Genomic DNA, 12483 nt, shown 5'->3' on the forward strand with positions numbered 1-12483 from the left:
CAACTGACCCCACTGATGGCTGTTTGCAGGCTGGCCATGCCCCCAGCGAGGACTGTAACTTCATAGGGACGTGACCAGCCTGGGTAAGGGGCTGAGGGCCATTTTCAGACTGCCCATGCTCCCCCGTGATCTAGGCTCCCAGCCACTCCTTTTGCTGAGGCCAGGGCGGCTGGAAGCCTGGGTTGCCCTTGGTGACCCAGGCTCCCAGCCCCTCCTTTTTTTCCCCCAGCCCCTCCTTGAGCAGAGGCCAAGGAAGGCAGGGAACTTGGCTTCCTCCATCTCCAGGAACAACCAAAGCCTCCTGCTCACTCCAGCTCCATGGCCACGGCCATTTTTGTTGGGTTAATTTGCATACTCACTCCTGATTGGCTGGTGTGCCTAGTGGAGGGATGGTCAATTTGCATGTTTCTCTTTTATTAGTGTAGATTAGCCTTTCATAAAAATTATTGGAATTAACAGTTTAGAGTGCCTAAGGATCATACTGATGTTTATACCTACCTGACTGCAATTGGCAATGGCAGATCTTGATCATCAATAGGCAGGGACTCCTAGATCATCTCAGAATGTACGTTTACTATCTTAAGTAAATAAGATGAACTTCTGCTCATATAGCTATTCCTAAGTAAGTATTCACATTTCAAAGGTTAAAATGTAAATGGAAGAGCAAAATGTTAAAAAAGAAATAGCCAAGGTGTTCTGAAAGAAGAGAATAGAAGAGAGGAAATAATAAATCATAAAGATAAATTAGAATAGACAGATACTGGAGTAGACAAATTGACTGACTGAAATGAAGAATGAGCCCAGATAATTTATATAGTAATCAGAAATATAAATTAAAACCACAAAGGGGACACTATAAAAATTTAATTGGTCGAAACCGGTTTGGCTCAGTGGATAGAGCGTCAGTCTGCGGACTGAAAGGTCCCAGGTTCGATTCCGGTCAAGGGCATGTACCTGGGTTGCAGGCACATCCCCAGTGGGAGGTATGCAGGAGGCAGATGATCGATGATTCTCTCTCATCAATGTTTCTAACTCTCTATCCCTCTCCTTTCCTCTCTGTAAAAAATCAATAAAATATATATATTTTTTAATTTAATTGGCAAAAATTTAAGTCTATTTTAAATGTTGAAAGAATGTGAAGTAATAGGATCTATTATTTAGTACTGGTGGGAGTATAAACTGGTGCAACCACTTTGGAAAATAATTTGGCATTATCTTTTATTAGAATTTAATAACCTAACCCAGCAAAGTCAATTCTAGATCTATACTATAGAGTACATATGGTACATGGAAGAAGCATATAAAAAATTGCTCTTAGAAGTACTATTCTCAAAAGGAAACAAAAGAGAAAACAAAAAGGAAACAACCCAATGGTTATCAATAATAAACTAGAGAAAAAAAGTTTTCATCTAACCACACCATGGAGCATACAACAGTGAAAATGAATAAACTAAAGCTACTTAATAAAAAAGATGAAATCCATTAATATAATAATGTATCTGAAAAGAGAAAACTAGATGACAACACTATGATACCTTTTTTAAATTAAAAGACAATGCTACTAAATGATATATTATTTAGGCATACATATATGTGATAAAGCCAACTAAAAATAACTCAAAAAAGAATGATAAATGTGAAATCCAAAAATCGGTTATCTCAAAATAAAGGCAGAACATCTAGGTAGAAGAAAATCATTAGTAATATTCTAGTCTTGAGTTGAGGTTGGATAATGTATATCCTACCTAATAAAAGAGTAATATGCAAATTAACCATCCCTCCACTACACCCACCAGCCATGCCGACCAGCCAATTAGAGAAGATATGCAAATTAACTTCAACCAAAATGGCTACAGCCACAGAGAAAAATTGAGAGGCTTGGGTTTCTCTGGCAATAGAGGAAGCCAAGCTTTCCACACACCCTGGCATGCCTAGGCCTCCACTCAAGGATACAAAGTTTCAATTATAGAAAATAAATCCCAAGAAAAATGGTGGCAGCCACAGAGCTGGAGAGAACAGGCTAGGGTTGCCCCCGGCAACAGAGGAAGCCAAGCTTTCCACCTGCCCTGGCTGGCCTAGGCCTCCACTCAAGGCTATAAAATTTCAATTATAGAAGGTAAACAAATCGAAACAGAAATGGCTGCAGCCATGGAGCAAGCAGGAGGCTTGGCTCCGTTCCAGGCTACAAAGTTTCAATTGTAGAAGGTAAATAAATTCCAGATACCAGGGCCTCTGCTTGGGTCTCCAGGGGGCATGGCCGGTCTACAAACCACCATAGGACCCTTGCCCAGGCCACCACACACCCTAAGGGAACCCCCACCCTGATCTGGGACACCCTTCAGGACAAACCAGCTGGCCCCAACCATGCACCAAGCCTCTATCCTATCTAATAAAAGAATAATATGCAGATTGACCATCACTCCAACACATAAGATCAAGATAGCTGCCCCCATTTGGTCAAAGATCCTACACAAGATGGCCACAACAAGATGACCAGCAGGGAAGGGCAGTTGGGAGTCACCAGGTCTGCAAGGGAGGTCATTTGGAGGCAATCAACCCTGCAGGGGAGGGCAGTTAGGGGTGACCAGATTGGCAGAGGAGGGAAGTTGGGGGCAAACAGGCTGGCAGGGGAGCAGTTAGACATCAATCAGGCTGGCATGGGAGTGGTTAGGGGGTGATCAGGCTGAAGCAGTTAGGGGCAATCAGGAAGGCAGGCAGGTGAGCAGTTGGGAGCCAGCAATCCTGGATTGTGAGAAGAATATCCAACTGCCCATTTTTCTAAACAGGCAGTTGAACATCCCTCAAGGGGTACCAGATTAAAGAGGGTGCAGGCTGGGCTGAGGGACACCCCCCATCCCGTGCACGAATTTTGTGCACTGGGCCTCTAATTTTAAAATAAGTTGATAAAAAGGTTAAGTAAGAAACAAAGTTGTCATTACTATAAAGATTTTGAATGCTTTCTGTATCATAAGATACAGAATTACCAAATCTTATGTAAACAGGTTTAGCATTTCAATGAATCAGTAAAGTAATTCTTTTTTTTTTTTTTAAATATATATTTTATTGATTTTTTACAGAGAGGAAGAGAGAGGGGTAGAGAGCTAGAAACATCGATGAGAGAGAAACATCGACCAGCTGCCTCCTGCACAACCCCTACTGGGGATGTGCCCGCAACCAATGTACATGCCCTTGACCGGAATCGAACCCGGGACCCTTCAGTCCACAGGCCGACGCTCTATCCACTGAGCCAAACCGGTTTCGGCTAGTAAAGTAATTCTTTAAAAATTCAGTATAATTCTTAAAACTCTTGCAATTCCTGGACTTTTCTCAAAGAAGAAAAATATAAAAAATATTTACAATACCTGATTTCCATGAAGGTCCAAGACATCTAAACTTTTTAGATTCTCCAGATTTGAGATTTTCTTGATTCTAAAAATTAGAGTAAGTACAGTAGAAATGTAGATGTATCACATCTATTGTAAATCAAAATATGCTAAGGTATAACTCATTTTTATTTATTCCCTATAACTTAAATGCAGATAATAGAAATAACTACAGCTATCTATCTATGTAAATATATAGGTTATATATAGGTTATCCATATATGTATAGATATTATATAAAACATATTTCCTATCAATTTAATTGTATTGTTAAATATGCAGCCATACTAGAGAAAATGTCCCCCCAGCTTAAACAGCATATCTTTAGAAAAGAGCAATTCTTCTAAGAACCTTAGGCTTTAGGAAGGAGTGATGCTTTCTAATAGCAAGCTGACCTCAGAGCTACAATAGAAGCCTTTTTTTCAATTCTTTTATATGCCTAAGCTCACATTTCCCTAAAACAGTGTGTATCAGAATCATTTGGAGGGCTTGATAAAAGATAGCTTGCTAAGTCTCACCTCCAGAGTTTCTAGGACAGGGTCCAAAAATTTGCATTTCTAATAAGTTCTTGGGTAATGCTGATGCTGCTGGTCCAGGGATCACATTTTGAGAAGTAATGCCCTAAAACATAGACCTTCTTATCAAATCTCAATTTGCCCTCATATGAGCTTTATGAGGGTAAACTCACCTACCTAATAGAAAATACTAAGGAAATAATCAGAGATGGAAACAAAGATTTACAGACAAAAATATTAATTACATCTTAGAGGGGGGGAAGTATGTAATATAGATATTAATAAAAAGGAAAATAAGTAAATTATTACATATATACCTATATAGATTATGCAGCTATAAAAATTATATTTTCAAAGAACATTTAATAACATTGGAAAACTTAAGTAATAAAATATAAGTATTCAAGTGAAAAACACATAGTATAAAAACAATTTTATAAAACTGTAATATGTGAATATAGAAAAAAAGGGTGCTACTCAATGTTGAGAACCAGACTTTGAAAAGAAGGCTAAGAAATGACTGCAGATCCTCTCAATGTCAGAGCACTGTCAACAAACCTACCTAAAAATCATTTATTCACTATGGCTGAGAGCCCAAATTCTGTAACTTGTAGAAAAGTGATGCATTATTTTTGGCCAAGTAGAAATATAATTTATTTCTATCTGTTTATAACTTAACAATCTTATTCCAGTATGTGTCACTTTTCATTGACTATCAGTTTCTCTTATCTTCTTTTGAACCAACTTTGTCATCCTACAGGTTTCCTCATCAATTAATTAATTTAAAAAATTTCCTGGAATTAGTAACTATCTGTCTAAGAATTATATTTTTAACATATTGGAAATTATACATAAGTGATGATGGAGATTGTCCCAGCCTATATTTTTTCTGATTTGGAGGATCAATGTAATGTTTCTGAATTGACCAGAAACTCTCGGCACGTTTAAAACACTCCCATCACAGAAAGCTAAATGTGCAACAGGTCTTCCAAAGAACACCAGGGCTTCACATGCTGCTAAACTATCCAATAAAAACAGTCGCATTCTATTGTGATTTCAAGCATTCTCTTAGCTTTGACATATAGTGGCTTTATGACTCTCACTTCAGATTCTGATTGCCCAGGTGACTAGGAATAAAAATGGATAAGTTGTTCAGTCAGTTAAACCTGAAAACCAACTAAACATCTTGCTGTCTAATTCTCATTAAATGCTTTTGCCAAATACCCCTAGGACCTGAAATGACATAAAAACAGATAAAATTCTAAAGAATTCAGAGGCAGGTGAAGATATCAGTTGACCTAGGAGGCCATAGTCAGATTAGGTATTAATGTGAAGAATTTGTAGAATCCTAGTCAGTTCCAAAATAGTTGAAAATTTTTACATTAACACCAATGTGACCTGAAATTTGTTTTAAGTTCTCCCATTAAACAAAATGGAAACTAGAAAAAGGTGAGGCTCTGCTACCACTTCAGTAGCTACAGAACTCTAGACATTTATGACATCCTGTCTCTGCAGGTTGCAATACGTTACTGACAGCAGGATAAGGTCCCTTCTACAGATCTATATTAAGGTGAGGCTTTTCAAGTGTCAGAGACAAATCCATAAATGGGAAACCTCAAGCAATAAAAGGTAAGAAAAATGGAATCCCAGGGTCTGGCAGAAAGTTTTATATACAGTTCTTGGTGATGAGAAGAAAATTCAGAGTAGTTCTATTAATTAGCCTGTGATCATGAGGGCACCAGAAGATCTCACAAGGATAATCAGGATACAGAAAGCAGAACAGTTAGATGGCAAGAAATTCAACTTCAAAGTCATACAGAGGGGTTGGGAGTTCATTAGTAACAACGTAAACTTCAAATGCAGCATAGTGGAGCCATTCTACCTGTTCAGCAGGAATATTTATTAGAGTTGTTTGAACTAGAGGCATCTGGTTACCCTAGATGTTCAAATATGGTTCCATTGTCTTGGACTAGAAGACAGTGCAGTGCTTTGCAATGTGGGAGAGACAAACGTTTCTGGACTTGAACAGCAGGGGGCAAAAAGTTCCCCAAGAGGAACATGAGGGCACAGGGTGGCAGATGTGCTTCTCTCTTCAGCAGTCCTCAGCCAGGTTTGCCTCATGATTACTAAAGTACTGCTTCAGGATAGATTTGAGACTCTACAAAGTTAGCTGGCTGAAGAGCATTAGGTATATGTTTTAGGGATCAGATTTGCATTGTACTGATACTTCAGAAATGCCAGTTGGAAGATTATGGAAAGTTGTCATCTGACTTATTTTCTTTTTTATTTAAGAACTTGAATAAGAACTATTTTCTTTATGGGAAAGTTAAAGTAAAATATGACCCAAAGCAAGCAAACAAAAAGATAGAGGACTAGAAGGCAGGAAAAAGAAACTGCATTAGATTGCTTTTACTGAACAATGGTAAGAATATAGGGAAGGGGAATAGGCCTGAGAGAGTTGGAGGAGCAAAGAGACATTTAAAAATATTTACAAGGTCCAATACACTGGTGTCTTTGAGGCATAGGAAAAGAGAGTAGATTGAGAGATAATTTAAAACATTAGGAAACTGCTGAAACCGGTTTGGCTCAGTAGATAGAGCGTCGACCTGTGGACTGAAAGGTCCCGGGTTCGATTCCGAGCAAGGGCATGTACTTTGGTTGTGGGCACATCCCCAGTAGGAGGTGTGCAAGAGGCATCTGATGGATGTTTCTCTCTCATCGATGTTTCTAGCTTTCTATATCTCTCTCTTCCTCTCTGTAAAAACTCAATAAAATATATTTTTTTAAAAAAACATAAGGAAACAGGAGCAGCTCTAGATAATAAGTTTACTAGTAAAACTAGAAAAGGAGATTTATAATGAAAACAGTGACACGGAGAGCAGAAAGATGATGGTATTGCAGAATAAATGGAAGCTAGAAACACAAATCAGTAACTCCAAGAATCAGAAGTGAGTGAAGAAATCTCTGGGAGAGATAAAATGAGTACCTAGAAGGAAGTGCCTTGATGTATGAAGTTTACTCTTCAGTTTACTCAGTGAACTGCTTCAGGGGCATACTCCTATTGTATATAGTTTGTATATATCTAACCTTGCAGAAGTCACCTTTCATCTCAATTTCTCCACCTTTCAGGTTACTTCAAGTCCTAATCCTACCTACTAAAAGAGAAACATGCAAATTGACAGCACCTTAGCTATGCCCACAAGCCCTGCCCACCAGCCAATCAGGGTGAGTATGCAAATTAACCCAACCAAGATGGCGGTTAATTTGCATATCCAGGCCAGAGGGAAGACTGAAGATGCCTAGAAAGAAGCCAAACACTGCTGAGAAGCAAGCAAGCAAAGTGGGGGAGAAGGAAGGAAAACAGGCAGGCAGGGCAGCGACCACAGCAGGAAGCCCTATTGCAGGAATCTTCCTGCAAGGGACATCTAGTACTCTATAATCCTATAATTCCCCAAATTCCTTCATGATACTATACTGCTTAGTTTAACACTTGAACCAATAGTAGATGACAGACTACACCAATGGGAACTTTCAAGAAACCACAGAAACGGATTAGAACATGATCTTGGAAAAAATATCTTATATTACTGCTGGCTAATGAGAATAAACAGGCATTGCAAGATCCATGTTGGGGGTGGAGAAGGGAGGTGGACGGAGGGGAACCAAGCTTGGGTATATCTAAACTTTATTATTTGATAATATAAAAATCATTTTTAGATTTTTTCCAAACAGCTCTTCTTTCTAGGCATTGTAAAACTATCTAGTGAAGCAGAATGAAGAGAAAAGTCATGAACAAATCTCAAGGAAGTTAGGCAGGAATTGTCTAGCTGTACACATAATAGAACCTTATGAAAAGAACTGGAAATATTCACATAGGATGTAATTTTAAATATATTTTGAAAATGCCACCTAAACAAAAATCAATCAGTAATTTAACAATCACAAAGTAAATGTCTACCTTCAGTCAAGCACAGAGGAGAATCACTAGTGAAATACTCATGCCTAAAGTAAATACAACATGCTTAAAACATAGTCTAAAACACATAAAGGCCAAATCTGCTATTTACTTCCATATAAGCTTTGACACAGGAAAGCAATAGAAATAACAAAATATACACTATATAAATGTAATTTGCTTTAACTAATTGTCAGACTAAATCTCATAAAACAAATTATGATTGAATCTTAATCCATTTAAATAATCTTTTAAAAATTTAGTCCATTAGGTTCTTAACTGTTTTTCAATTCTGTGTTGCCATCTAAACCCCTACAACTCAACATTAATCCTAAGTATAATAGACAAAAACTTCTCTATAAAAGTTACCTGTTTTTCCCCAACAGAAGGACACGAAGGGATCTGAGAGTAGAAAGCCCACTAATTTCTTCTATATGGTTATCATATAAATCCAAGAATATTAGCTTCCGTAGATTAGAAATATTTTGGATTCGAGTTATAAAATTGTGTTGGAAGTTCAATAAACGAAGGTGTTCTTCCCCATCGATAACAGGACATACAGTCAGCTTTTGCCTAAAAGACATTTGAAAAAGTTAATAAGATTTTGATTTGGCAGCTTGCCCCCTCTTATAAAAATTATTAGTTTCTTTGGGAAGAGGCATGTGCCCTGACTGGAATCAAACCTGAAACCTTTTGGTATGCTGGAGGATGTTCCAACTAATCGAGCCACCCGGTCAGGGCCTGAATTCTACTCTTGACCCTAAATCTCCTGGCTGAGAAACAAGCATAGCATAGCAGATCTCCCTTTGGAAATCATGGAGCTTACCTACTGGTTCTTAAACAATGATCCCTGAATATCTTACTGCCAGCCCACCTTTCATGACTGCACATCCTGGTACTAATAAAATTGTGCCTAAGCATCTGACATCTTTGTGATCCTGCCATCATAATCAGTCTTTGAAGCTAAGTCAATTCCCTTGGTCTTGACTTTTCTGGTTAAACAAGTCTCCACCTGATTAAAGTCTGTGTCATGTGCCAAAGATAATCTTCACAACTACCTGAGTCACCCAAGCTACAACACAAGTGCCTAACTTATATCACAATCTTATAAAATACTAGTTCCTGTTTGTCTCAAGTAACATGAAACTAAAGGGCTGAGGTATTATTCTTGGCTAGAATTTTAAAGAGTGAGATAAATATTATCACAAAATCCAACAAAACATTAGAATACTGTGGAAGTGCCCTGGCCAGCGTGGCTCAGTTGGTCGGTCATTGTTCTGTGCATCAAAAGGACACAGGTTCGATTCCTGGTCATGGCATATACCCAGGTTGCAGATTTAATTCCGTGTTGGCAACCAACTGATGTTTCTCACTCACATCAATGTTGTTCTCTCCTGCTCCTTACCTCTCGCTCGCTAAAAAAATCAATAAAAACAGCCCTAACTGCTTTGGCTCAGCCTGCTAACTGAAGGGTCCCAGATTCCACTCAGGTCAAGGGCATGTACCTTGGCTGCTGGCACATCAATGTTTCTAATTCTCTATCCATTTCCCTTCCTCTCTATAAAAAATCAATAAAATATATATTTTTAAAATCAATAAAAACATATTCTAGGATAAGGATTAAAAAGAAAGACAAAAAATATATTGTGGAAGTTGTTAGTACTAGCATTACATTTTTAAAATCCAACAATTCTACAAAGATGTAATAAGAGTAACTGCCCTCAAGTGTTATTTGCCTACAAAACAACATATCAAACACCCCCCTCCACCCCCAGAGAGCTTTCTCCCAAATACAAATACAAAGGATCTGTGACATTTGCTGTCAGATGTGCATTGCTAATCTAATAAGTTTACTGAACAATTTGCTATTAGATACACACTGCTGAGATAAAGGAATGCATAGCAGAAATGATTTATTTTTTTATTTTTATTTTTTTGCTGATTATAGCACAAAGGTAGGGTTGGATCCTTCATCCACTATTCTATTGCAGGTACTTTTCTGGATTTAATGATGAAGATCAAGTCCTAAGTTAATTCATTCATTCAAAAATTTTATTGAGAGCCTATTTTGTCCTAGGTTCTGTTCTAAGTGCTGAGGATACAGAAATATAAACTCCACAAACACTCTTAGTGTTTGTGGAGTTTATATTTTAGTAGAAAGAGACAAATAATAAACTCGATAAGTAAAATATTTAATACATTAGAGGGTGATAATTCTCCCCCCCCCAAAAAAAAAGAAAGAAAGAAAGACAGAAAGAAAGAAAAAGAAAAGAAAAAGAAAAAAAAATGAAGCATAGAAAGAGCTGGGGACTGTCAGGGTGAACCGGGTTATAATTTTGGAGATGGTGGCCCAGGAAGGCCATTCCTGAGATGATGACATTTGAGTAAAAATCTAAAGGAGGGCTCTAATCAGTTTGGCTCAGTAGCTAGAGCGTCAAACCTCAGAGTCCCAGTTTCGATTCTGGTCAAAGGCATGTACCTTGGTTGCAGGCACATACCAGAAGGGGGTGTGCAGGAGGCAGCTGATCGATGTTTCCCTCTCATCAATGTTTCTAACTATCCCTCTCCCTTCCTCTCTGAAAAATTCAATAAAATATATATTAAAAAAAAAAAAAAAAAAAAAAAAAAAAAAAAACTAAAGGAGGAAAGGAAGTGGGAACAGTAAGTGCAAAAGCCCTAAAATGTAAGCATACTTGGTATATTCAATGACACAGAGTGAGCAAAGGAGAGATTAGGAGGAGGCGAGGCCAGTGAGGTAACAGGGGATTCAACTGAACAGGGCCCTCTAGCCTGTGTGATGACTATATTACAAAACTTTTGCTATCCTAAAATCCATTTTCATTGGTCATAATATAGAATTACTTAGTACTCTTTTTATTTAACATTATATAGGTATAAAATTCCTCCTCATACCCCTCAAAGGATAAATAAATAATTGATAACAGGGGTTATTCTTACATGGCAGAACTGGATAGTTGGAGAATAGGATTAGGGAGAGAGATTTTTATACCATTCAAATCTTGTACCATGTCTATGTATTATCTAGTAAAAAAAATAACAAATTGTCCTCACCTTTCTAGGGTCAGTCTGTCTGAGTAAAGAATTTTCTCTTCAGAAGAACGCTGAAGAATGTGAAATGATGACACTGATGAGCTCACCAAATTAATATGATCACCTATTGAAAATGATATATATATACAAATTACTTGATTAAGAAAAACCTTTAAAAGCTTAAATTTGGAGAACTTTGGCACCTAAAAATATCTTTTCTAGAAAGTATAACTTCCATAGCTCTCCATGTTTGAAGTTAATTACTAAATTTGAGTTTGTTTCTTTCTTCCTCAAACCTATTTTATCCCTTTTAATGCTGACACCTAATACTAAATTTTTACTCTCTTATAACTGAGATGATAGTCCCTCATTACCAGATACACTTGGGCCAGCACTATGACAGCCCTGCCGGATTCTGGACTTGGAAGGTATCTGAATGGAAGAATCTCCAAATGCTGATAAGGAGTTCGTGGTAGTTTTCATGTCCAGCCCATATAGTTCTGTCACGTTTGCTGTGGATGAGATGCATGATGATTTATTACGAGGTGAAGGGCTTATTACTCTTCCATCTCCTTCAAAATATCAAAAAGTTTAACACAAAGCTACACAGCATACAGAGAAAGTAGTTTGAATAGCAAATGTAAACCTCATATCATCACTTTTTTGTATGCTCAGCTATTATTATAGAGAATATTCAAGACCCAGTGCATGAAATTTGTGCATGGGGTGGGAGTATGTGTGTCCCTCAGCCCAGCCTGCACCCTCTCCAATCTAGGACCCCTCAAGGGAACGGGCCTAAATGGGCAGTCAGACATCCATCTCACAATCCAGCACTGCTGGCTCCCACTGCAGGCCTGCCTGCCTGATCACCCCTAACCACTCCCTTGCCAGCCTGATCTATGCCTAACTGCTCCCCAGCTGGCTTGATTGCCCCTAACTGCCCTCCCCTGCAGATCTGGTCCCTCCCCAACTGTCTTCCCCTGCAGGCCTGGTCGTCCCCAACTGCCCTCCTTTGTCAGCCCAGTCATCCCTAACTACCCTCCCTTGCCAGCCTGTTCCTCCCAACTGCCTTCCCCTGCAGTCTTGGTCCTCCCCCCACACACAACTTCCCTCCCCTGTAGGCCTGTGTATCCCCCAACTGTCCTCCCCTAAAGACCTAGTTGACCCCAATTGCCCTCCTCTGCTAGCCAGGTCACCCCTAACTGCCCTCCCCTGTAGGCCTGATCACCCCAACTTCCCTTCCTTGCAGGCCTGGGTACTCCCTAACTGCCCTCCCCTGAAGGCCTGGGTCCCCCCCTAACTGCCCTTTCCTGCTGGCCATTTTGTGGCAGCCATCTTGTGTCCACATGAGGGCAGCCATCTTGTGTGTTGGAGTGATGATCAATTTGCATATTACCTCTTTATTATATAGGATTGTAGAATCAAAGTGAATGTCACATATTTTATACAATTCTAGTGAGGAGCCATAGGTTATATGCCAACCCCATGACATTTTTAGGCTGTTGGTTATATGTTGTCCCTCCCATTAGGTAATTTTCAATCTAGTGGGCAAACCCACATGAAATTAATAAACTATTTA

The 12483-nt window shown here is 38.7% G+C and overlaps 1 protein-coding gene across 9 annotated transcripts in view; it reads right to left on the reverse strand.

The window, feature by feature from the left end:
• Positions 1-12483, reverse strand: part of LRRC49 (leucine rich repeat containing 49) — a 182350-nt gene that overhangs the window by 155345 nt on the left and 14522 nt on the right. For 5 of the 9 annotated variants that reach the window (XM_084885075.1, XM_084885080.1, XM_084885078.1 and 2 more), the window contains exons 4-7: positions 11279-11416; positions 10926-11028; positions 8223-8426; positions 3363-3429 (exon numbers count right to left, since the gene is read on the reverse strand). The exons of 2 other annotated variants lie outside the window; for them this stretch is intronic. In XM_084885075.1, the coding sequence (XP_084741201.1) occupies positions 3363-3429; positions 8223-8426; positions 10926-11028; positions 11279-11416 (512 nt within the window). The remainder of the gene's footprint in view (positions 1-3362; positions 3430-8222; positions 8427-10925; positions 11029-11278; positions 11417-12483) is intronic. 2 more of the 9 variants (XM_084885079.1, XM_084885077.1) reach the window with 1 other exon arrangement.

This window comes from Pipistrellus hanaki, assembly GCF_964339955.1.
Source record: "Pipistrellus hanaki genome assembly, chromosome: 1".
In the NCBI taxonomy this organism is placed as follows: Eukaryota; Metazoa; Chordata; class Mammalia; order Chiroptera; family Vespertilionidae; genus Pipistrellus; species Pipistrellus hanaki.